The sequence below is a fragment of the Chiloscyllium plagiosum genome, unplaced genomic scaffold (genome assembly GCF_037043375.1).
Source record: "Chiloscyllium plagiosum isolate Xiang-an unplaced genomic scaffold, Cpla_swu_hap1 HiC_scaffold_29, whole genome shotgun sequence".
Classification (NCBI taxonomy): domain Eukaryota; kingdom Metazoa; phylum Chordata; class Chondrichthyes; order Orectolobiformes; family Hemiscylliidae; genus Chiloscyllium; species Chiloscyllium plagiosum.
In genome coordinates this window covers 7,381,253-7,407,143 of record NW_028270167.1, presented here as the reverse complement: position 1 = coordinate 7,407,143, position 25,891 = coordinate 7,381,253, and the positions used below count along the sequence as shown (strand labels likewise).

The window sequence follows — 25,891 nt, the reverse complement described above, 5'->3', positions numbered from 1 at the left end:
ATTCCTGATGAAGGACTTTTGCCCGAAACGTTGATTTCGAAGCTCCTTGGATGCTGCCTGAACTGCTGTGCTCTTCCAGCACCACTAATCCAGAATCTGGTTTCCAGCATCTGCAGTCATTGTTTTTACCTCGCTGTGGAGGTTAGTCTGGCCGGATGCTCTTCCGAGGGTTGGTGCAGACCCAATGGGCCAAATGGCCTTTATCTGCACAGTAGGGATTCTATGCTTTAACTCATAGCAAATCGCACTTCCTGTCTCCCTTGCCAATTAAAATTAGTTCCCGGATAAGCTGCACTCTGACTTCAAAGTTGTCTCACTTGTTTACAAATCCACTTGAGGCTGTGCCCCTCTATTTCCATAATCTCCTCTAGTCACACAATTCTCTGAGATCTCTGTGCTCCCCAAACTCTGAATCCCTGAGAATTCTCAAATTTTAATTGCTCCCAGTGTTGATGCCGATCTTCAACTGCCAAGACCCAAAACATCTGGAATTACCTTCCGACATCTCTCTACCTTCCAACCTCGATTTCCTCATTTAACATGTTTCTTAAAACTCGTGCTCTGACCAAAAATTTCTTGATCTGTCCTCATTTCAAGTAATGCAGTTTGATAACTCCTAACTACTGGGAGGTGATGGCTCGACAGTGTTATCACCAAAGGATTAATCTACACGTTTTCGCTAAATGTTCTGGGGACCTGGGTTCATATTCCTGATTTGGTGGAATCTGAAATCAGTAAAGAACCTGGAATTAAGCGTCTAAGATTACTGCAAAGTTATTGCTAATTGTCAGGAAAACCCCATCATGCCTTTAAAGTGATAAAACTGCTATCCTTAACCAGGCGGATGGGCAAAGAATGTTGGCGTAGCCAGAGACGGACATATCCAGTGAGTGAATTTTAAAAATGCCGTAAGATCCATAAAAGTGCCATATGAATGCAAGTTGTTGATAATACATTAAATCTAACAAACGTGGAAGGGATTTATTTAAAATCATATCATCAAGCTTTCGTTTCATTTTATCCTTCATTTAAATAAATAATCCAAAGCACAAAAGATTCTGTTGTTCGCGAGTTGCACTTGTATCAAATTTCAGTGCACCAGAATTTACTATGTTGCATTGTAAAGATTAACTGTATAAACACAGAAACAGAAACAACACATGCAAAACTCACAAGTTATTTTTGTACTTTTATAAAATCAACTTCCACTTTAAAATTAAACCATGCCTTGTTTACCTGGCAAATCCCTCCATGCCGTGGAAATAACATTCATAAAGTCCTCCATTATAATCCAGAAAAACCGTAGGACTATTTTCCCCATGACAAGTAGAATATCCATCCGTCAATTCCTTCTTTTCCCGACAATCAAGTCAATATTCTCAATAATTTATTTCTGTCAGATTTTGATCCAAACAGGGTTTTAGGCTGCTCGCTGTAAGATTGTGACCAGAGTCAGAAGCTTATGCAATGACAGTAAAAATGTCAAAATAAAAGTCCCCAACCAGATTAGTTTGCTCCTATTGCATATCACACTGAGAAATGCTAATTACATAATAGGAGCAGGAGTAGGACATCTGGCCCTTCGAGGCTGTTCCACCATTAAATAAGAGCATGATTGGCAGAGAGCTAATATCTATTCCAACAAGGCCTGATGAACCTATCCAACAGTCAATGCATCAGAAGTCAGATAAGTTTTCCTTCATGTGAATCCAAGGAAAGCGATGGAACCAGGCAGAGTACCAGGTCATGCACTCAGAGTGTGAGCAGATCAACTGCAGAGGTCTTCTCAGATACCTTCAACCTCTCCCTGCAGCAGGCGACTGTCCCTGCCTGATTCAAGAGGGCCAACGTCAACCCTGTGTCTAAGAAGGCTCATGCAGCATATCTCAATGACTACCGCCCAGTGGCCCTAACTTCGGTGGTAATGAAGTGCTTTGAAAGGCAGGTCATGGCAATAATCAACTCCAGCCTCCCCACTACTCTTGACCCACTCCAATTTGTCTATCGGACCAACAGATCCACGTCAGATGCCATATCACTTGCCCTTCACTCCTCCCTAGAACATTTTGACATCAAGAACAACTACGTAAGAATCATACTCATTGACTACAGTTCAGCCTTCAATACTAGCAAGTTTTGAGAAGACTTGTAGTTCAGGTTGAGGTTCTGGATGTAGGTTGTTCGCTGAGCTGGAAGATTCATTTTCAGACGTTTCATCACCATACTAAGTAACATCTTCAGTGAGCCTCCGGATGAAGCACTACTGATGATTCCTGCTTTCTATTTATATGTTTGGGTTTCTTTAGATTGGTGACGTCATTTCCTATGGTGATGTCATTTCCCGTTCTTTTTCTCAGGGGGTGGTAAATTGAGTCCAAGTCAATGTGTTTGTTGATAGAGTTCCGGTTGGAATGCCATGCTTCTAGGAATTCTCATGCGTGTCTCTATTTGGCTTGTCCTAGGATGGATGTGTTGTCCCAGTCGAAGTGGTGTCCTTCCTCATCTGTATGTAAGGATACTAGTGACACAAAACGACATGACCCCGTCTCACTAACCTATTGGGCAAATTTCTCCGACAGTTTGGCGTTAGTTGGCAGGCCCTTTTATTGTCTCAACAGGGTAAGCGAACCATACATTTTAAATTTAACCCGATTGGTACTTGGCGGCCAGCCTGCCCAGCAGGTCAGACCAGAGAAAGGCTGGACGACTGCGGAGGATGGCCACAATTCCGATCTGTGGCGAATTGGCTTCACCTACTGTAATTTGGAAATTGAGGAATGACCCTGGCCTGGGGATGTGGGCACTTGGCTTCTAAATTGCTGCCAGAACTTGGCCTGAGGAGGTAGTCTGGTAAGCAGCTAAATTAATTTCAAATTTAACTAATTGGCAGCTGGCTGCTGCTGAAATTTGGAACGTGATTAATGACTCTGGCCTTTGGAGGTGAGCACTTGGCTCCTTATTGTTGACTGATTTTTAAGCTGCCACAACTGGGCCTGAGGAGGTGGTCTGGTGGGAAAGTGAGTTAACTAGCAGCCGGTAATTCGGTACTAAACAGCGCTGTCTAGGCTTGTGGAAGTCGTCACCTGTGCTAAATTAATTACCTGAAATTTTACAAAAACCTTAATTTAGACTACATGTGATTCACCTTGAGTCAGAACTGTTGCCACCAACCTGTCCTAGCCAAGAGAAAGTTGGTCGGGCAGAGAAAGGTAGGCACAGCACAGGAGAGACTGCTCATCAAATTCTCACTTTACTACTGATACATCCAGCTCGAACAACATTGACTCGGGCCCAGCTGTGTTGTCCTGTCCTATGGTTTGTTTTGGGTGTGTCTGTTTGTTCTGTGCTTACTGAGTGCTGCTTTGTCAATTACATGTGTCCCATCTGGCTGTGTTTGTTTATTTTTTTTCTTTTTGTTTTTTTTCTTTTCCAAGTTCTTAAGAGCCAGCTCTCAGTGACCAGAACCTCTGACACTCCCATTTTTTAAATTTTTTTTTGGTAATGTTTATTTTTTCCCCAGCATCCATGGTGTGTGTGTGCAGGTGTGAGACAGTGAGAGACACAAAGTGCAATTCAATTTCCACCACCAGGAAGATAGGAAAACACCCGGGTGTCCAGTGACAAACACTGCCCTTCACATCAAAGGGCAATGCTGTGTGATCAAAACAGTGAAGGGGAGGGCAGGGACTAAATCAAAATAGAGTTGGAGGGGGAAATAATGCACTCCACTCCCTGCGGTGCCCACCTCTCCCTGAACAACTCCAGGGTGTTGGTGGACACCGCGTGCTCCTTCTCCAAGGACACCCGAGCTCTAACGTAACCGCGGAAGAGGGGCAGGCAGTCAGCCCTAATGACCCCCTCCACGGCCCACTGCCTGGATCTGTTTATGGCCAGTTTGGCCAGGCCCGGGAGCAGACCCACGTGGAGGTCTTCAGACCCTCCCTCCCTCCTCCGTACCAGGTGCCCGAAGATCAGGAGCGTGGGACTGAAGTGCAACCAAAAGCAGAGGAGGAGGTTTTTAAGAAAATCAAAAAGGGAGTGCAAACGCCCACACCCAATATACATGGTCCACGGATTCCACAGCGCCACAGAACAAGCAGTTGGGCTGGGAGTCCGTGAACCACCGCAATCTGCGGTTGCAGGGGACTGCTGCGTGCAGCACCCTCCACCCCAGATTCCTGAGAGAAAGGGGGAGGACTTCCGTGTAGAGAGCTCTCCGCTGGGGATCCCCACCGCCCGGTGGCAAATGGGCACGCCAAGGCGTGTCTGGACGGTGGATGAGGGAGAAGAGGTGGACGGTGTGCAACAGCAGTCTATGAAGTGTTTGTTTACTTTGTGGTCAGCGATTACACGCTTGAGTAACTTCTATTGCCTAACCTGTCAATCACTCACGCCTGTGTTCTGTTAGCTCTCTATCTTTTTTTTCCCCTTGAAACCTAAGATAGCACTTAGAAATCATCCCAAGATGTTCAGGACACCATAGGGGCACGGACATCCACCGTCTGTCGGGAGATGCCAGCTGTGGGAGCTGGGCAACCCCAACCACATGGAGAGAACGGCCCGGGGCCAAAAATGAACAAGAGTACCCAGAAAAGGCATGGTAAATACGTTGACTGCAAGAACAAGGTAGGAGATGCTCTTGTTACACCTGGGTCACCAGCAAACACCGTGCTAAAAGACGCAGGGGACAGCCGTTACGTTATCCCCTTTACAAGAGACCTTTACACCTGATCCCATGGGAACTGGTCATATGGGGAGGGGGTCCTTCAAAATTGATAAAAATTGATTACTGGATCACAGCCATTACAGTGGGGCATGGGGATTCCTCATGGGACACTGTCTACATGTTGCAATGTCTTGCAAAGTTTCGTGACATCGCCAACACCACCAGCCCCCTAAAGTTAAAGACTGCAGCAATAAAACCCCGACTGCGGAGACCCCTACCACGCTGGTCCTGTCCCACCACCCATACCCACACTCTTCTTGACCCCCTCCTTTTCCTGTTATCAACGGCCCTTCATCCCCCACTTTATCTTTCCTCTGCTGGATGATACTGACAGGATGCTTTGTGTGTCAGTTTCACTGTGCAGCTTCTGGCACACAGGAACCTGCATCTGAACATGCTGCACTTGCGGACCCCCATCTCGCCCTTCCTTCCCTGCTAGCTCTCACTGGTCTGTACTTTGTGGGACCACAGGGAGTGGCAGCAGACGTACAGCTTAACAAGCAACCTGTTCTGCAGCGGTCCGACGGCTGTTCCATACATTCCCCATATTGTTAAGAGCCCAGGGGTGCCTAAGGATTTAGGCCACATGATGGTGCACCTAAAGGGGCGCCCCCTCCACTTCACGTCCCTCGGGCAAACCCCCACCCTTCTAGTAGAGATTGCCCAACTTGAGCAGAAGGCGTTCTGTGCGCTCCTGCAACACTCCAGGCCACATTCACCAAGCTAGCCTCAGATACTACCCCCTCCTACGAAAACCCCTATTGTTCGCAGACCTCCTGACCTCACTATGGGCACAACACCTCAACCACGCAGGCCAGGTGAAGTCTGCCCCACCACACGTTGTCACACTGAAACAAGGAGCCATCCTGCCATCTATACGACAATACCCACTGTCCCCGGCAGCAGTAGAAGGCATCAAATCAGTGATTGACTCCCTATAGCAGGCTATCCTAGTTCCATCAGCAGGAGCATTAGTGCTACACATGACCAAGTCAAGGCCGCGTTGCCCACACCTCAATCAGTGCCCATTCATCCGTTCCGACCCAGGGACTATGTCATGATTAAATCACTAGAAAAAGATTCTCTCTCCCCTAGGTGGAAAGGCCCATACCTGATCATAATGACGAACCGGACTGCTGTAAAACTGGAAGGACGGCCCGAATGGACACATGCCACCTGCTGCAAGAAGGCTCCACAACCAATGAACAGGGACCATATGGAGGAAGACACCACTCCGACCACCAAGGATGGATCCAACTGCTCGTGACAGTCATCGCCATCAGCACCCTCGGCCTGATCTGTCTGACCAACACACTGTGGCTTGCTGGTAAAAAGGGACAAGGGGCAGCACGTTTCATAACCCACCGTGACTTACGGGCCAACACCTTCCTCAAAATGGCCCATGGGTATGCCCAGCGATTTAATCAGACCCACTGTTGGGTCTGCACTAGGGTCCCTGTCCACTCTCACCGGGGAATTCCCTTAGCCTCAATCCCCTTAAACATCTCTGACATGGCGGAGTGGTGGCTAGACCCAGACTGATCCCCTGAAGTTACCACACTGGCCATGCCCAACTATGGGGACAACAGACCAGCCTGCTGGAGGTCAGTGGGTTACCACTTGGACAAATTTAAAGGGTGGTTTTACCCGGCCTACAACCTCTCCCATGAGCCCCCAGCCCTGACCATTGCTGACACACACACACTGACCATCTGCGGGATCCATCTGTTTAAAAAGCACATCCAGATGGGAGCCAGTGCACTGACTCCCTGCTCCTAACTCACGCAGCGTGTCGATCCGCTGAGAAGGTAGCATTTTAAACTTACAGGTCCTCAACAGGATCAGCCAGAACCCCACCTTCCTCACTGTCTGGACAGGGAGCCAGACCTGCCATCTCCGGACCTACAACAGAGTCAGGAATCCTTCCTGGACACACCTGACAAAGGATGTTCCATGCAAACTATTTGCACGAAGGAGGTTTCAATCAATATTGGGAAAGTTAAAAGTCACTCACGACAACAACTCTGTTACTTCTGCACCTTTCCAAAATCTGCCTCCCAATCTGCTCCTTCGTGTCTCTGTTGCTATTGGAGGGTCAATAGAAAACTCCCAATAAAGTGACTGCACCTTTCCTAATTCTGACTTCCATCCACACTGATCCTGTGGACAAATCTTCCTTGACAACCTCCTTTCTGCAGCTGTTCTGCTATCCCTGATTAGCAATCACACTCCCATCTCTTTTAATTTCCTCCCCATTCCTTTTGAAACATCTAAACCCCGGAACATCCAACAACCATTCCTACTCCTGTGATATTCAAGTGTCTGTAATGGCCACAACATCGTGGCTCCTGGTACAGACCATGCTCTAAGTTCATCACCCTTATTCCTGGCATTTCTTGTGGTAAAATACACACTTCAACCTATCACATGGACTGCAACTTTGCTCAATGAACTATCCTTCCTCACCAACTCTCTGCATTCACTATTTACTTGTTCACCAGCTACTCCATCCTCAGATCTGTAGCTCCTGCTCCCATCCCCTGGCCAAATGAGTTTACACCCTCCCGAAAAACTCTAGCAAATCTCCTGCTCACGATGTTGTGCCCCTCCAGCTCAGATGCAACCCGTCCTCCTTATACAAGTCCTACCTTCCCAAAAGAGTGTTCAGATACACTCACTCTCTGTTCCTAGCCTCACAAGCATGTGGCATCAGTAACAATCCTGAGATTACTACTCTACTTGTCCTGCCTTTTAGCTTCCAACCAATCTTCCTATACTCACTTTTCAGGTCCTCATCCCATTTCCTAACTATGTCATTGGGACCAATGTGTACCATGACTTCTGGCTGTTCACCCTCCCCCTTAAGAATCTCGATCTTAGACATCCCTGATCCTGGCACCTGGGAGGCAGTTTAGAACATAGAACATAGAACATAGAAGAATACAGCGCAGTACAGGCCCTTTGGCCCTCGATGTTGCGCCGATCCAAGCCCACCTAACCTACACTAGCCCACTATCCTCCATATTCCTATCCAATGCCCGCTTAAATGCCCATAAAGAGGGAGAGCCCACCACTGCTACTGGCAGGGCATTTCATGAACTCACGTCTCACTGAGTAAAGAACCTACACCTAACATCTGTCCTATACCTACCACCCCTTAATTTAAAGCTATGGCCCCTCGTAATAGCTGACTCCATACGTGGAAAAAGGTTCTCACGGGCAACCCTATCTAAACCCCTAATCATCTTGTACAGGAGGTTTACCAGAATGCTACCTTGATTAGAGGGTATGAGTTATAACCAGAGTCTAGAAAAACTAAAGCTGTTTTCTCTGGAGCGATGGAAGCTAAGGGGAGACTTGATAGACATCTGCAAAATTAATGAGAAGCATAGAGTGGGTTGACAGAATCTTTCTCCCAGAGTTGAAATGTCTAGATTAGATTAGATTCCCTACAGTGTGGAAACAGGCCCTTTGGCCCAACAAGTCCACATCGACCCTCCAATCAGCAATCCACCCAGACCAATTTCCCTCTGACTAATGCACCTAACACTATGGACAATTCACCTGACCTGCACATCTTTGGACTGTGGGAGGAAACCCATGCACACATGTGGAGAATGTGCAAACTCCACACAGAGTCACCTAAGGCTGGAATCGAACCCAGGTCCATGATGCTGTGATGCAGCAGTACTAACCACTGAGCCACCATAAATTTAATTATTGCCTGGAGAGAGAACCCCCTAGAATGGATAGCTTGTGAATCATAGAATCTCGACAGTATAGAAGCACGCCATTTGGACCATGAAGTCCATGCTGACAATTAGAGCATCCCACCCAGACCCACCTAACCTGCACATCTTTGGATTGTGAAAGGAAACTACAGCATCTCGAGGAAATCCATGCAGACACTGGGCAAAAGTGCAAACTCAACACAGGCAATTACCAGAGGGTGGAATTGAACCTGGGTCCCTGGTGCTGTGAGGTAGCAGTGCTAACCACTGAGCCACCATGTCACCTTATTATGGGGGGAATGCATTTAAGGTGAGAGAGGGAAAGTTCAAAGTAGATGAGGGGCAAGTTTCTTTTTACGCGGAGAATGATCGGTGTATGGAACATGCTGCCAGGGTGATGTTGGAAACAGATACGTTTAAGGGGCTTTTAAATAAGCACATATATTATGTAAGGAACGGAGAGATGTTGTCCAAGAGCCCGCAGAAGAGATTAGTTTAACTTGGCATAATGCTCAGCACAACATGATGGGCTTGAGGATCCGTTCCTGTGTTGTACATTTCAATGTTCCAAACATATAATATGAAAGCATTTTAACTGGCTTGCAACCTAGATCAGAGGTGAAAGGATAAATTGATGAAATTATAAATAGGATCAATGTGAGGGCCCTTGTGGTGCAATAGTCGTGTCCCTACCTCTCAGAAAAGAAGCATGGGTTCAAACCTACTCTGCAAGTATGTCACAACATCCATGGACAGGTTGATTAAAAATACCTAAGTGGTAATGGCCCTACCTCTGGATCAGGAGGTCTGGGTTCAGTCCCACCTGCTCCTGAAGTATGTAATAACATTTCTGAACAAGTATATTAGGAAAATATCAATATAGTGTTGTGATGAGATGTGCTGATGATCTGCATCTACTATGCTATGATACTTATGTTAGCTTCCATAACATGAGTATGAGACATAGATCACATAATACTGAAGAATTCAACAAACTTTAATATCAGTTCCTGATATTTACATACGTACACCTCAATTACAGGCACTTGTGTGTTTGGGTTCAAACCAAGCAGCTGTACGTGCTGTACCATGTTTCCTCAGAATGTCACACTCCAAGCAGACAGAGCTCAGGAAGGTGGAGACTCAGAACTTTATACCATTAGGTCACATGTCATGATATAGTGAGGTCAGCTGAACTTGCATATTGGCATTGCAGTGCGATTGTACCACTACACAGAATTGATGATCTATTATACGATTTGAAACATCAGGTTGTACTGTAGATTGCCACTTATTGGAATGCATTTGTTTTAAGGTACTTAGAGGTTAAAATGTTGGCCTTATTCCTGCATTAATTCTGGCTTTCAGATGCATTTAGCTACATTTAGAGGACACATGGTGTTGATGATCATATAGCTTCAGATCGACAATGTGTGAGATATACTCTATGAAAGGTTTGGCAAAAGTGAGGACTGTAGATGCTGGAGATTAGAGTCAAGGTGTTGGAAATACACAGCATGTCAGGCAGGATCTGAGGAGGAGGAAAATCAATGTTTCGGGCAGAAGCCCTTCAACAGGAATGCTGCCTGATCTGCTATGCATTTCCAGCACCATGCTAATCTTGACTCTATGAAAGATTGAAAAGTGTGGTGCTGGAAAAGCGCAGCAGGTCAGTCAGCATCCGAGAAGCAGATGTTTCGGGCATAAGACCTTATGCCCAAAGCGTCTGCTCCTCAGATGCTGACTGACCTGCTGCGCTTTTCCAGCACCACACTTTTCAACTCTGGTCTCCAGCATCTGCAGTCCTCACTTTCTCCTCTATGAAAGGTTTGGTCATTCTAAAGGTTGTTTCTCAGTTTGCTGGCTGTTCACTTTGTCAGAGGGTTTGTGTATGTTTGGATTACATTCTGTGCAGCCAGCTTGGCTGTGATATATCATTTTGTTGGTCACCTGGGTCTTGTTCCAGGGTTTGGTTTGGCCTTGAAACCAGATTTTCTACACATGCCTACCCAATGTCCTTTGATGCCAGATGCTTGTGGATATGAGGAAATGCCAGACAACTTGTTTAGGTGTGACAAACCATGTCTAAGACAGATCTTGACAGTTTGGTGCACTTTGCTGGCGTTAGAAATGGCGTTGACTGTACCCAAAGCATGTTTGATCTTGACATGCCACCATGGCTGGATGCTGGTGACCATCTTCCAATAAGACATCAATGGTCCTTTAGCTTGCCAAAAACTCATGCCAGAAGGCTTTGATTGGAGTAGAAGTGATGAATTGAAAGTGACTGCAAGTTATATCAGTCTAGATTTTACCAATTATGACACCAGTGTCACTTTGAAAAATTGGGAGTTAAGGGAAAACTCTATGCACGTTGGAAGGAACATTGTTGTAGTTGTTGGAGATCAGTCTTCTCAGCTTCAAAATATATTTACAAGAGTCCCTTACAGTTGTGTGCTCGACTCAACCATCTTCAGCTGCTTCATCAACGACCTCCAACCCATAATAAGCTTGAAAGTTCAACTCCATTCACAAGTCCTCAGTGAAACAATGTCCTCAATGACCAAATGCAAATGACCAAATGCAACAAGACCTGGACAATATCTAGGCTTGGGCTGAGAAATAGCAAGTAACATTTATATTACATAATTTCCGATCTGTGACCATCTTTAACAAGACAGAATCTAATTACCATTGACATTCAATGGCATTACTATGACTGAATTCCCCCACTATCAATATCTGGGGAAGTGAAATGGATCAGCCATATAAACATGATGACTATAAGAAAGAGTCAAAGGGTAGAAATCCTGTAGAAGCAATTCACTTGCTAAAACCCCAAAGCTTATCTACCATTTGCAAGGCACAAGTCTGGAGTGTGATCGAATGCTCTTCACTTTCCTGATTGACTGCAGCTACTACAATACTCAAGAAGCTTGATGCCACCAATGTCAAAGCAGTTTGCTTGATTGGCGGCAAATCTGTAAATACTCACTCTATTCACTACCAATGTTCAGTGACAAGCAGAATGTACTATCCCGACGCACAGCAGAAATTCATCAGCCCATGACCACACCACCCAGGTCAAGGATAGTACCTACATAGAACACCAGCACCTGTAAGTTCCCTTCCAGTTTTCCAGTTTCCTCATCATTCTGATTTCTTCAGTGTCACAGTGACAAAATCCTGAAAATCACTCTCTGACAGCAATGTGAGTGTACCTACACAAAGTTAACTGCAGCATTTCAAGAAGACTGTTCATCACCAGCTTCTCAAGGGAAAATAGAAGTGGAAAGTAAATGTTGGCCCAACTAGCGACACATACGTCTCATGAACTAATAAAAAGAGGCCAGCAAAGGTGATTTCTGCTGAATGAATAAGTAAATAAATTTGCAATTTAGTCTGTGACCTTGAAACTATCATTAAGTAATTTACAAAAAGAAATTTGCCATCCTTTTCCAGTCTGGCCAACATACAACTTGAGACCCATAACAGAGTCATTGACTTTTAACTGCCTTCTGAAATGGCTGAGCAAGCCACTTAAGGACAATTAGGTATGAGAAATAAATAGTCATAATGAAACTCATTCATGAAAGAATGCATTTTTTAAAATTAGTAAGTTAATACTCAGATGCCCTGGGAAGAAGCAATAAATCTGTAAATTGGTCGTCTCATCTGATTATAAAATACTTACAGTGACCATAACATGATAGTTAACCTAAGTTTCAGAAGAAGAAAGATTTGTATAGAAACCTAGATAACAGTAAACTGGAATGAGTTATCAACAGGTAAATCAATAAATAAATTGTGAGGTATTCAAAGAAATGGCTCAGCACTTGAACAAGTGAGCTAATGACAGAAAGATAGCTGGTTTAATTAAAGAAGCACTCCGCTTCTTCCTTTCCCGCCGTACCACCCAGTACCCTTCCACCGACACCCTCCTTCGACTGACCGAACTGGTCCTCACCCTGAACAACTTTTCTTTCCAATCCTCCCACTTTCTCCAAACAAAAGGAGTAGCCATGGGCACCCGCATGGGCCCCAGCTATGCCTGCCTCTTCGTAGGGTATGTGGAACAATCCATCTTCCGCAACTACACTGGCCCCACCCCCCATCTTTTCCTTCGCTACATTGATGACTGTATCGGCGCTACCTCGTGCTCCCACGAGGAGGTTGAACAGTTCATCCACTACACTAACACCTTCCACCCCGACCTCAAATTCACCTGGACAGTCTCGGACTCCTCCCTCCCCTTCCTAGACCTTTCTGTTTCTATCTCAGGCGACCGAATCAACACGGACATCTACTACAAACCAACCGACTCCCACAGCTACCTGGACTACACCTCCTCCCATCCTGCCCCCTGTAAAAACGCCATCCCATTCTCCCAATTCCTTCGTCTCCGCCGCATCTGCTCCCAGGAGGACCAGTTCAAAATACGTACAACACAGATGGCCTCCTTCTTCAAGGACCGCAATTTCCCCCCCGACGTGGTCGACGGTGCCCTCCACCGCATCTCCTCCACTTCCCGCTCCTCCGCCCTTGAGCCCCGCCCCTCCAACCGCCACCAGGACAGAACCCCACTGGTCCTTACCTACCACGCCACCAATCTCCATGTACAGCGCATCATCCGCCGTCACTTCCGCCACCTCCAAACAGACCCCAGCACCAAGGATATATTTCCCTCCCCTCCCCTATCAGCTTTCCGTAGAGACCACTCCCTCCGTGACTCCCTTGTCAGATCCACACCCCCCACCGACCCAACCTCCACTCCCGGCACCTTCCCTTGCAACCGCAGGAGGTGCAACACTTGCGCCCACACCTCCCCCCTCACTTCTCTCCAAGGCCCCAAAGGAAACTTCCATATCCGCCACAGATTCACCTGCACCTCCACCCACATCATCTACTGCATCCGCTGCAGCCGGTGTGGCCTCCTCTATATTGGGGAGACAGGCCGCCTACTTGCGGAGCGATTCAGAGAGCACCTCTGGGCCACCCGGACGAACCAACCCAACCACCCTGTAGCACAGCATTTCAACTCCCCCTCCCACTCCACCGAGGATATGCAGGTCATTGGACTCATCCACCGCCAAACCACAACAACGCGACGGTCGGAGGAGGAGCGTCTTATCTTCCGACTGGGAACCCTCCAACCACAGGGGATGAACTTGGACTTCACCAGTTTCTTCATCCCCCCTTCCCCCACCTTGTCTCAGCCGAATCCCTCCAGCCCGGCACCGCCTTCCTGACCTGCAGTCTTCTTCTTGACCTCTCCGCCTCCATCCTACTCCGACCTATCACCCTCACCTTGACCTCTTTCCACCTATCACATTTCCAACGCCCCTCCTCCAAGTCCCTCCTCCCTACCTTTTATCTTCTCCTGCTGAACACTCTCTGCTCATTCCTGAAGAAGGGCCTGTGCCCGAAACGTCGAATCTCCTGTTCCCTGGATGCTGCCTGACCTGCTGTGCTGTTCCAGCAATAAAGTTTCAACCTTAATTAAAGATAACACTTGCCCAATTAATCTAATCATGTTTTCAGAGAAGTTCACTAATAATGTAGATAAGAAAATTCATACCACCATTTGCTTTCAATGCTTAGTCATTAGTAGGTATAAAAAGTGAATTTTCTTCTAAATGAAAAAACAGAAGTTAATTTCAATGCATTTGTAATTTTGATTATTTAACATTTTTCAAATAGCTAATCAGCCATTTATCAGTAACTATGCTATACAGATCAATAATCCATCTACATAGACCATGGCTATTGGAGAAAGTATGAAAAGGAAAACGTTTTTGTTCTCAGGACACATTACTCATTACAGGCTGCTCTAGCTTGCTGCTTGAACTTTTTTCTTGAGTTTGTACAATTGAATGTCTTGGCAGATCACTTTAGTAGGTGCTAATCGTTGCCATGCAGAGCGCATTAGTTATGGATGAGTGTAATTCAATAGCTTAACCACTCGTCATATGTGACTCATTAGAAATCCGGATAATTTAATTTTGATTAGGAAATAACAAAGGAACAAAAGATATTCAATGCACATGTGATACCATTATGCGTATACACAATGTATGCAAGTGAACTCTAAATACTATGGTCAAATATTAAGCTATAAAAGCAAGGCTTTTTTTTACCGTGATAAGTTTCTTACATCCTTGGTTGCTTTTAAAATGGTATGTAACATGAATGAAAACAGACCTCAGCAACCATTGAAACAAGAGGAACATTGGTAGAGGGTAGTTCTCATTATTAAGCAAAACACTTTTGTTTATTTAGCATTTTTCGCAACTTCTGGATATCCCAAAACACTTTATAGACAATTAAATACTTTTGCAATATTACCACTGATCTATGAAGGTAATGCTGCAGCTAATTTGTCCACACCAAGCTCCCTAAACAGAAACATAATAATGACAACATATTGTAGTTTAGTAATGTTGGTTGCTGATAGTCAGAACACAGGAGAACTCCCCACTCCTGTGCAAAATAGTCTGGGGGCAGTGTTGGTAGTGATGACGTTGAGCTTTGACTCAGAACCTCGCACAGGTCCAGGCAGCAGCAGATAAAGTGGAGGTGGTGATGTTCCAGGAGCAATTTCCAGTGTCAGGAAGGAGATCGCAGAGGCCAAATATGTGAATGGGAGCTGTGGCCTATGACAGAACTGTACAATTCCAAGTCTTATGCTTTAATTTCTTGCTTTTTATTTAGTTTTGCTTTGATTTCTTGATTTTTATTTAGAAATTTAAGAAGGCGCCTGATAGTGGTGTTCTTTTGCACTTTTTGCTGCATTCCTGTACTCCAGTACGCGTGATAATAAATCTAATTTAATTTAATACTGCATCTATCTGAAGACTCTTAAAGTCTTGTTTGAAATACAACACCTTTGTCACAGCAACATAACCTCAGCACTACTTTGAAGTGTTGATCTAACACCATTGAAGTGAAAAGCACTTTGGGATTGTTCTAAGATAACCAAATTGGTCTTATCTATGTAAAAAAACCTCCAGTCCTTCCAGAAGACCACCAGATGACTGCACTAAATGTTCTGACATATTTCAAGTAGGGTGCAAATGATAAACAGATCATAAAAAGTCATTAGAGATGCTAGTGAAAAATCACAAAAATCTGTTACAAATAAGACTGTAGTAGATACAGGGGAGTTCCAGCATGATTAACATCCCCCCTGCGTAATGAAAATTCGCTCAGCAAGTATCAAATCTCATGTTGTGCTTCCAAGTAATACTACACAAATTTAATAAATGTAGGTAAAACATTTATGCATTTTATTTAAAATGAAATTAATGATACATGCATCTTCTAAAAGGAGTGAAACACCGAAGGCTAGTGAATTATCAACTTCTTCCCTCATAAGTAAAACTATCACTTAAACTTCACATTCTCACTTGTGAACTATCATGTACTCCTTTCTGAAACCAATTATGTTTTCACACTATTGCCTATTATTTACAGTTAACAAACTTTAGAAAAACACTATAACCCTATGTTACTTATCTCTTTAAGGTTTATATAAATTTGAGATGATGGGTGAAAAAATGATCAACATTCAAGAGGATAATATTCAAACAGGACGTAAACAATGCTTCAGTCATTTCTAAATGTACTTGAAACTACAGCATTTATCTTATTTCAAATATCATCAAAATGTTACATCAAGCCAAATAAAATCATTCTGTATGAAGAGCATTAGCAATCATGGTAAGTTTATGTCTAAGGCCTTCTTTCTTCTGTTTCAGATATCTTTCCATGGTCCTGGCTTCCTCAAGTATTGTGTTAAGCTGTTGGACATGCTTGGCATTCACTGCTGTCCTTTGACTTAAATAAGTAGCAAGAAAGATTTAATTAGAGTCTGAATAATTCATATAATGTCCAGTTTAAATTTATTGAAAATAGTTACCTTAAAGTTTCGGTATATGTAGACAGCAGAACATTAACTACTTCATTGACATCTGTTGAAAAACATAAGAGCTGAAGTTGACAATAAAATGTTCTAAATACAATTCTGTGTCATATTCACAAAGTCAGAGTGATTGACTAGACTAACGTATTCATGAAATTAAAAATCACTGGTGCAGTATTTGTGAATTTATTCAATCACAGAAATAACTCAAGAAGAGATTAAGTATTGAATAACAATAAATATAATTAATTATAGAAGAATTAAGTAAGCTAATTATTTGTGTAAACTGGCCTTTGACCAATTTATCCGTGATGTATGCTCCAGTAAGTTCAGCATTCTTTGATGAACATGCTAATTTCTATGAATAGTTTCCAGCATCTGCAGTCCTTACTTTCTCCTAATTTCTATGAATAGTTAAGGTACTAGTTCTTGGAAGACAATTCTAAATGTTTCTTTGATTGATCCGAAGGAAGATTAACTAGAACCAGAATAATTTTGATCAAGATACATACACAAATAAACAAACACATTTTAGTAAATCAGATATGAGTAAACACACAAACAAATAAGCTGATAGACCTCTGCTCAGTGTATTGAGTGTGAAATTAAACCACTGCTGCATCAGTCAGATATTATAGATAATCATGCTTCATTGCACTACACCATCTTCATTGCACTACACCAGCTCTAGAACCATCTTCAGGACTTTCATTCTGCTCTAAAATACATTTACTGTTTTGGATGTAGGATTGTTAGCTAGGCTGCAAGGTTCGTTTACAGACGTTTCGTCACCATACTAGGTAACATCTTCAGTGAGCCTCTGGATGAAGCACTGGTGGTATAGCCCACTTTCTATTTATGTGTTTGAGTCTCCTTGGGTTGGTGATGTCATTTCCTGTTTTTTTCTCAGGGGTAGTAAATGGGATCCAAGACAATGTGTTTGTTGATAGTATTCCAATTGGAATGCCATGCTTCTACGAATTCTTGTGTGTGTTTCTGTTTGGCTTGTCCTAGGATGGATGTGGTGTCCCAGTCGAAGTGATGTCCTTCCTCATCCGTATGTAAGGATACTAGTGAGAGTGGGTCATGTCTTTTTGTGGCTAGTTGATACTCATGTACGAGAATTCCTAGGAGCATGGCATTCCAACTGGAACATCATCATCCAGAGGCTCACTGAAGATGTTATCTAGTATGGTGATGAAACGTCTGAAAATGAACCTTCCAACTCAGTGAGCACACCTACATCCAGAACCTCAACCTGAGTTACAAATCTTTGCAAATCTCACTAACATTTACTGTCATAACTAAAACTCTATTTATCAATGTTTTAGTAGAACTTCCTGATAATCCACTATTTATTATTTTAAAAACTAAGTTGCAACGAATTTTCCAATTATGTATTTTTGTCAGCAATTAATTATTTGCTGAATGTTTTCTTAAAAGTCACAGCTTAATATTGATTACTGTTCAACATCAGCCGAAGGCCCCACCTACCAGATGGAATGTGGGAGTTAGCCTCTTCTGCTGACTAAAAGCTATGGCTGGATTTAATGGTTGTCAGGCAGTTAAATGGGTACCCTAAGTAGCTATTTCCATTGGGGTGGTCCACAGTTGGGCACATCCTATAAAAAGGACATCATCTCAACATAAAGCCTTGTAATGCTGTGAAGGCAACTCCTGCCAATAGTGGAAAGAAGAGACTGTTAGGACTCTAGAAGCGCCTTGATTAGCCCAAGAGCAGAAAGATCACCCAACACCTAATTAGCAGTAAATTCCCAATTTAGATGTGTAGGTAATAGGTGCAGTGCCCTCTCTGTCCTTGATTTGGAGATGCCAGTGTTGGACTGGGGTGTACAAAGTTAAAAATCACACAACACCAGGTTATAGTCCAACAGGTTTAATTGGAAGCACACTAGCTTTTGGAGCGCCGTTCCTTCATCAGGTGGTTGTCCACACAACCACCTGATGATGGAGCAGCGCTCTGAAAGCTAGTGTGCTTCCAATTAAACCTGTTGGACTATAACCTGGTGTTGTGTGATTTTTAACTCTCTGTCCTTGGCAGGGATGTAAAATGCCAGTCAGTGGCTTTAATTATTATGCTGTCAAAGGTGAAGATTTGAATAAAGTTTGAGGGGACCGGCCCAATTCCTTGCAACTGTTGTGGCAAGCAACCTAATAACTTAACAATTACATACTGTAGATTAATATCTGTCAGTTTGCAAAAGGTAAAAACTATCCTAGTAAAAAGCAAAATCACAAAGCTATCAAAGTCTTCTTTCAGCTAATTTGTCAGTCTAAAAACTTCAGGGATACAAGCCTAGTCATAGGATTTTTATAGTTCACATGATGGTACATAACATGTCCAGAAATTTGGAGTTCAATGATAGGGTCCTTTGAAGGACACCGGATTGGAATTTATCCTGACAGTTTTCACCATTTTTAACAGGCTCTTGTGGCGCAGTGATAGATCCTTACATCTGAGCCAAAAGGCAGAGGTTCAAGTCTCACCTTCTCCAGAAGTGTTTGATATCAAATCTGAATAGATTGATCAGGAAAATACCTTACTTAGGGAAATGAGCAGGCTGAAGTAAATGTGATTTTACATGAGATGGCAAAGCGTATAAGTAAAATGATCAAAATAAAATAAAAATTCTACTTAGCAACTGCCTTTTACAATTATCAGCAGCTGCACCTGGAATCTCATTACTAAGACAACACTAATTTTTAAAATATTAATTCATAGGATGTGATGTCCCTGGCAAAGTCAGCACTTACTATCCATTCCTAGATACCTCTGGTACTGGGCTGTCTTCTTGAACTGCTGCAATCCATGTGGTATAGGTAGACCCACAGTGATGTTAGAAAGGGAGTTCCAGGATTTTGACTCTGTGACAGCGAAGGAATGGCAATATGTTTCCGAATCAGGATGGTGTGTCTTGGAGAGATGCAGGTGACAGTGTTCCCATGCATCTGCATCCCTTGTAATTTTAGGTGGCAGAGGTCATCTAGATCCTAATCTGCTTGAAACTGACAAACATTTTAAACTGGTAGTAAGCATTAGTAAACTGCTCAAAATATCGCACTTAATAAATCATAAGCTGAAAAAATATAATCAAATCCCATGGTAATGGTAAATAGAAGTATTTGCCCTAGACAATCACGGTTAGTGTGGATGGTACAAGTGGTGAGGACTGTACTGAGCAGCTGCAATGAATCACTGATTTAAAGACATGTCACGGTCTGCTTTTGGAATCAGTCAATGATCCTGAGCTCAAGGAAAAGCTAAAATAAAATCAAAAATTAGTATATAATCTGTGAAATCATTTTATAACCTGCTGTCCTAGATCAGAAGCCTGCACCTTTCAATCAAACATGACACATCTAAGTTTGTAAATACCAATTTATTTTGAAGTTGCTTTTTATTAATGTGCAAGCATGTTGCACAACACTTGTGAAACATGAAAAAAGTATTTGTGGTAAGTTATGAAGAGTTAATAAAAAATTGAGCTGACTATTTAATCAGTTTAAATTTTAAGAAAAATGTTTTTTAAAAAAGTTAGGAGTTAATCCACTTCCAACAAAAGAGGTAGTGTCATTCTGATTTATTTTAAAAAGGAAATGTTCAGGAAATATTACACCGATGCTGAATTACCTTGCAATATTTTTTCTACTGATCCTGAATTGGAAGAGCACCCTCCTCCATCTGAAGTAGAAGTCAAAGCCACATGTCTTTTGGTTTGCATGGGAGTTTCACAATATTCATTCTACGATATGCAAGATGTAGAGACATATTAGAATTATACCCTTGAATTCTGCATCATATATCAAAAACTTTTGCCTTTTCACTCTGGATCAACAGTGCAAAGATAACAGCACTTTTTTTATTTTGCTAAACAAATGTACTTTTTCTTCTTTCAGCAGCTGATTAGGCAGTACGGCCATTAGATCAATTTCATCAGTCTGTACAACAACATTAGCAGGATTGGCCTACATCTCGACATTTAATTAATGTTTTTGGTTGGATAGGGAGTATGAGAATGAAAGTACGATGATTCAAACTGTGCAGCAAACAGTCAGATCACCAGTAAATAGTCCAATAAGGTTGAATTTAGGCTGGTTTCTGATCTTTCTACTTGTTCACACAAAATATCTGATCAAAAAAGTATGATAACCTACCTACACGCCTTCAAGAACAAATAAACAAATCCAATAATGTAAGACAATAAGAGAAGTAGCTGTAGCATTTGATCCAGTGAGAGAGTGAGGTATAACCAAGGGCATAGGACCATAGGGTGAAACTATTTCAATCTTTGGAACAGGAATTCTTTCTGCACATGTAATGACAGGTTGGTAAAGGTTAGATGGGGGAAGCTTTCCTTGCTTTAGAATTCTAACCCTCAAGAATCTCTCTAAATTAATAAACTGAAATAACTGCACAGGGGCCGGTATCCTGTCACCAAGTCACCCTTTATTTATACATGCTCAATACATGGACTCGGTCCAGCAAGCTCAGAGAAAACCTTCTGAATCTCACGTTTTTACCTGTCAGCCAGGGTTCCTTGATTGGCCCAAGTTAACTCCAAGCAAGGATCTCATAATCATTGAGAAAGTTTATAGCCTTAAAACTTGTCCTTAAACATTTAGACTAAAACGTAATTTTGAATTGTGGAGCACATTTGCTGCACACTAGTCAGTGGACAGGCAGGGAGGGTAGGATGATTGAGAACATTTTCCTTAACATCAGCAAATCTGTATAAACAAGACACCAAGTGATAACATTCACGGCTGTTCCTTCATGAAATTAATAAACAATGTTTAATTCTGACCTCGGAATGAAACTCGGTATCAATTAACTTCTCTCTCGAATTATTGTCCTTCACTATTACCTGTCTAGTTCAGAACATGCAGTGCTTTCATTAACTTTTGTGTTTAAACAGTGACGCATTTGTAAACCTGTGTATAAAAATAGTCTGTTTTTGATAGTACGACAGTATGGCCTGCCAAGTCTCTTAAAGATGCTCTACTCTCCTGGATTAATAGAATCTAGTTTGCCTGGCCTATAGGTATCAGTGTTATGTTGTAACAGTGATGCTATTAGTAAATGAAGGGAATAATTAAACTAAACTGTCTGTAAGAGTTTTTTTATTCCAGACTACCAAAGAGTACAATCTCTGGGACAAACCATGAGAGAGGCTTACAGGTCTGAGTCCACAAGAGATTCCCTGAACCGTCTCAAATCTGTACTTCAACACACCTGGCCCTAGTTTGAATCATTCTGTTGATATCAACTGAATCCACGTTACTTCCACCTTCAGTGGTCAATATCAATAACATGCACAGTATCCCAGATAGGCAAACTGAAAATATTAGCTAAGCCAGTTAACATAATAGGACCTTATTTTCCTGGATAAGAGCCAACAGAACTCCAAATAACTTGCACTTGAGTTGCCTGAATGTCTCCTGACCTTCAGTTTAAACACAGGCTATAATTTCCAATAACCAATTTTCCTTTGCAAGATCATTAAAAAAAGTTACCTAATTTGATCTACCCAATTTGTCAGTCTTTTCTCTAATGATCCTTTACACAGCAATTCCCCATGTTCAAAGGTTTAGTTCTTAGTACTGATGAATGAACAATGTTCATTCTCAATCATTGGTAGTGAGAAACAGTTCACACGTATAAAGTGCCTGTAACAAATGGGCAGCTCCAGTTTGAACTGAGAGGACCAGCTGATTGTTTGAATAATCCTGGCGCAATCAGATACCATAACAGGACAATGTTTACAGAATCACAGAACTATTATTGTGCAATGGTGCTATTGCTCAGTCCATCATGTCTGCATGGGCTTGCCAATTTCTTGTCTTTTTCCCCATAATCCTGCACATTATTTGAATAGAAACAATCATCCTTTGCTCTTTTGAATGCCCCAACTGACCTGTCTCCATCAGAATTCCAGGCAGTGCATTCTAGACCCTAACTACATATCTCTTCTCAGCTTCCATTTGCTTCTTTTGCCAAACAGTAAATCTGTGCCCTTGGTTCCCAATCCTTTTACGAGTGGGAACAATTTCTCCCCAATCACTCTGCTCGGGCTCCTCATAATTTTGGAAACTTGTGTCAAATCTCTTCTTATGCTTTTCCTCTGGAAGCAGAACATTCCCAACTTCTTGAATCTTTCCTCAAACCTTAAGACTTTCATCCCTGCAACCATTTTCATAAATCTTTTCTGCTTAGTGTACAGTATGATAACATGCCACTTGAAACAAAACACAATACTCCAGATGATGTCTAACCAGTTCATTATAACCTCAAATAATAGCAAAATAATGCAGATGCTGCATATCTGAAATATAGTTCAGAAGAAGAATCATTGGACTCAAAATAATGACTGCTTCTCTCTTCACAGATGCTGTCAGACTTGCTGAGTTTCTCTAGTATTTTCTGTTTTTATCTCATAGTACCCTCCCTGCTCTAATATTCTATGCCCCGATTAATGAAACATCGAATACTGTATGCTTAGTTAACAACCAGTCATGCTACTTTTAACGACCTATTCATCAAACAGTATTATCTCAAACTTTTCCGCACTGAACCTCATCTACCTTTCCATTCTGTCTTGCCAATAATCTTTTGAAGTTCCATACATTCTCCTCATAGTTTACAATTCTCCAAAATTGTCTGTCGTCTTCAAAATTTAAAATTGTTCCCAGCATACCAAGATCTATATTATCATTATATATATAAAATAAAACAAGGATCCCAACACCAAAACCTGAGAAATCCCATGACAAATGCTCCAGCCAAAAAAATGCATTTAAACTGTTATGTTTCTTATCCCTCATTTAATCTTTATCCATGTAACTCATGTCCCTTTTATAACTTTAATATAATTTTAAAGCTGAGACCACCAATTAGTCTGGATTAGATTGGGACGTCTTCAGAGATTTGGGCGCTAGAGGATCATTTGCCTGAGGTAGACACTCTTGATTGATAAACAGCAAGAATTGAGACGTATTGGCCACAGATTCACATTATGTCATGATGAGACATTAAATTAAAATAGCTGCCCATATTATCTTATCATGTAAACGTCTTACCTATATTTACTATCACTATTAGTTTACTGATAGCAAAATCTAAACTCAGAATACAAATATATCAAAAGAACAACAATGTGAAAATAACTAATAATGAACAGATTACAATATCAATATCAAAAATGTTAAAATGGCATTACACATGATTCTCTCCAGTAGTCTTTTAGATTTACTGCTTGTATCAAGTAGTGCATACCTGTTATGAAGTTAATCGTTGCACCGATAACATCATTTATCACCCAGCCCTAGCTGTCCTTGAGAAGGTGATGGTGAGCTGCCTTCTAGAATTACTGCAGTCTATTTTCCGTAGGTACACTCATAATACCATTAAGGAGGAATTCCAGGATTTTGATCCAGCAACATTGAGGAAATGGCATCTTATCTGCAAATCAGAATGGTGAGAGCCTTGGAGAAGAACTTGCAGGTGGTGGTATCCCTATGTATTTGTTGCCCTTTTCCTTCTAGGTGGTAGTGGTCATGGGTTTAGAAAGTGCTGTCAATGGAACCTTGGTGAAATTCACCATTGCATCTTGTAGATTGTGCTCACTGCTGCTACTGAGTGTTGGTGGTAGAGGGGGTGAATGTTTGTGGATGTGGTGCCAATTAAGCAGGCTGCTTTGTTCTGGATGGTGTCAAATGTCTTGAGTGTTGTTGGAGATGCACTCATCCAAACAAGTGAGGAGTATTCCATCACATTCCTGACTTGTGCCTTGTAGCTGATGGGCAGACTTTAAAGAGTCAGGAAATGAAGCATTCACACCTTGGACCACTGATGCACAGCAGCAATGTATGAATGCTCCCCTGACAGCACCTTCCAAACTTGCAATCTCTATTATGTGGAAGGACAAGGGCAACAGATGCATGAACATTATCTCCTGCAAGATGTGCCCAAAGCTGCACAACATCCTGTTTTGATCTAAATTGCTGCTCCTTCACTGTTGTTCCAATGGAACTCCCTCCTTACCCTGACCCCAGGACCACAATAGTTCAAGAAGGCAGTTCACTATCACCATTTCAAAGAAAATTAGGGATAAGCAACAAATAGTGGCCTAGCTAGCAACATCAATATCCTGTAAAACAACACATGCTCAAAACTACTGAAAATGAACAGTTAAGAGTATTTATTTTTAACTCAGGCAAGGATCACTGGAATACAAATTTACCTTTACTGCACAAATATAAAGTTGGCAAAAGCAGAGAGAGACACTCGGCCAGAATTACATGCTTATAGCAGAATCTGTCCACTGTGGTCTCCATTTAAATTAACAGAACAGCAAGGGGGTTTGTAATCCTCTCCACCAAATACTTCATACCCAGATATTTGAAGCAAAAATCTATTCCTTTGAATAAAAGTTGTATGATGTTGCATACCTCCATTTCTTTTGTACGCTTTATCCCTTTAGTTTCAATAATTTTCACTGGAACAGCTGACATCTGACTCTAAGCATATGAAAAGAAAGTCATATGAATTACCATTCCAATACGAAAAGCATTATATGGTATCAGCATTTTTAAATGCTTACAGCACACCTTTCTCCATACTGTGATACAAATTATACAGTAAATACAATTTAACAATGGATAAAATGGTGATTTTTCTTCAGCCTACTGTTAAATTTCATGCAGCATGAGTTAACGTATCCAGCACATATTAGGGATGAAAAAGAACAAATTCATTGTGAAATGTTCAATTACACAGTAAGTTGTGCATATACTTGTTGTAATATGGAGCATTGATGTTACATGGGCTCCATGTTTGAGGCAGTGATTCTGGGCAGCTTGTCAAATGATAGAACCTCTATACTTTCAAGTTGGTATCTACACACTTTGTGACTGGGTTTCACTGCCATCATTTTCTTTTTCTTTTAGGAGAATAAACTACAAATACCTTATCCAGAAATTGTTTGACATATGAAGCAGAAGCAGCGAAGGCACATTCTTTACAATCAGGAAGTAGCTGAATGATCCTTGCTAGCTACTACAAATTGATCATTCCTAAATTCATATAATTTGGAGATGCCAGTGTTGGACTGAGGTGTACAAAGTTAAAAATCACACAACACCAGGTTATAGTCCAACAGGTTTAATTGGAAGCACATTAGCTTTCGGAGCACCGCTCCTTCATCAGGTGATTGTGGAGGACACAATTCTAAGGCACAGAATTTATAGCAAAAATTTACAGTGTGATGTAACTGAAATTATACATTGAAAAATACCTTGATTGTCTGTTGAGTCTTTCATCTGTTCGAAAATCGTGATAGCTTCACTTCTTTCATGTGTAAATCACAAAACCTTTTTTTAAAAAGTTGCATTCTCAGGTTAGCTGTAACAATTGATGTTAACTAGACAATATGTTGAAAGGTGTTAGCCCCCTGTATTCTCTGTCTATGCCATGATGTTTAGATTGATTCTAAT

The 25,891-nt window shown here is 42.1% G+C and overlaps 1 protein-coding gene across 4 annotated transcripts in view; it reads right to left on the bottom strand.

The window, feature by feature from the left end:
- Positions 1–25,556, bottom strand: part of bco2b (beta-carotene oxygenase 2b) — a 71,997-nt gene extending 46,441 nt beyond the window's left edge. Inside the window, exons 1-2 of one of the 4 annotated variants that reach the window (XM_087976348.1) lie at positions 24,848–25,556; positions 20,031–20,142 (exon numbers count right to left, since the gene is read on the bottom strand). In XM_087976348.1, the coding sequence (XP_087832474.1) occupies positions 20,031–20,142; positions 24,848–24,910 (175 nt within the window). In that variant the 5' untranslated portion in view covers positions 24,911–25,556. Of the gene's footprint in view, positions 1–1,236; positions 1,474–20,030; positions 20,143–24,847 lie in introns of those variants that run through there. The other 3 variants (XM_043676528.2, XM_087976347.1, XM_087976345.1) reach the window with 3 other exon arrangements.
- Between the last annotated feature and the right edge of the window lie 335 nt (positions 25,557–25,891).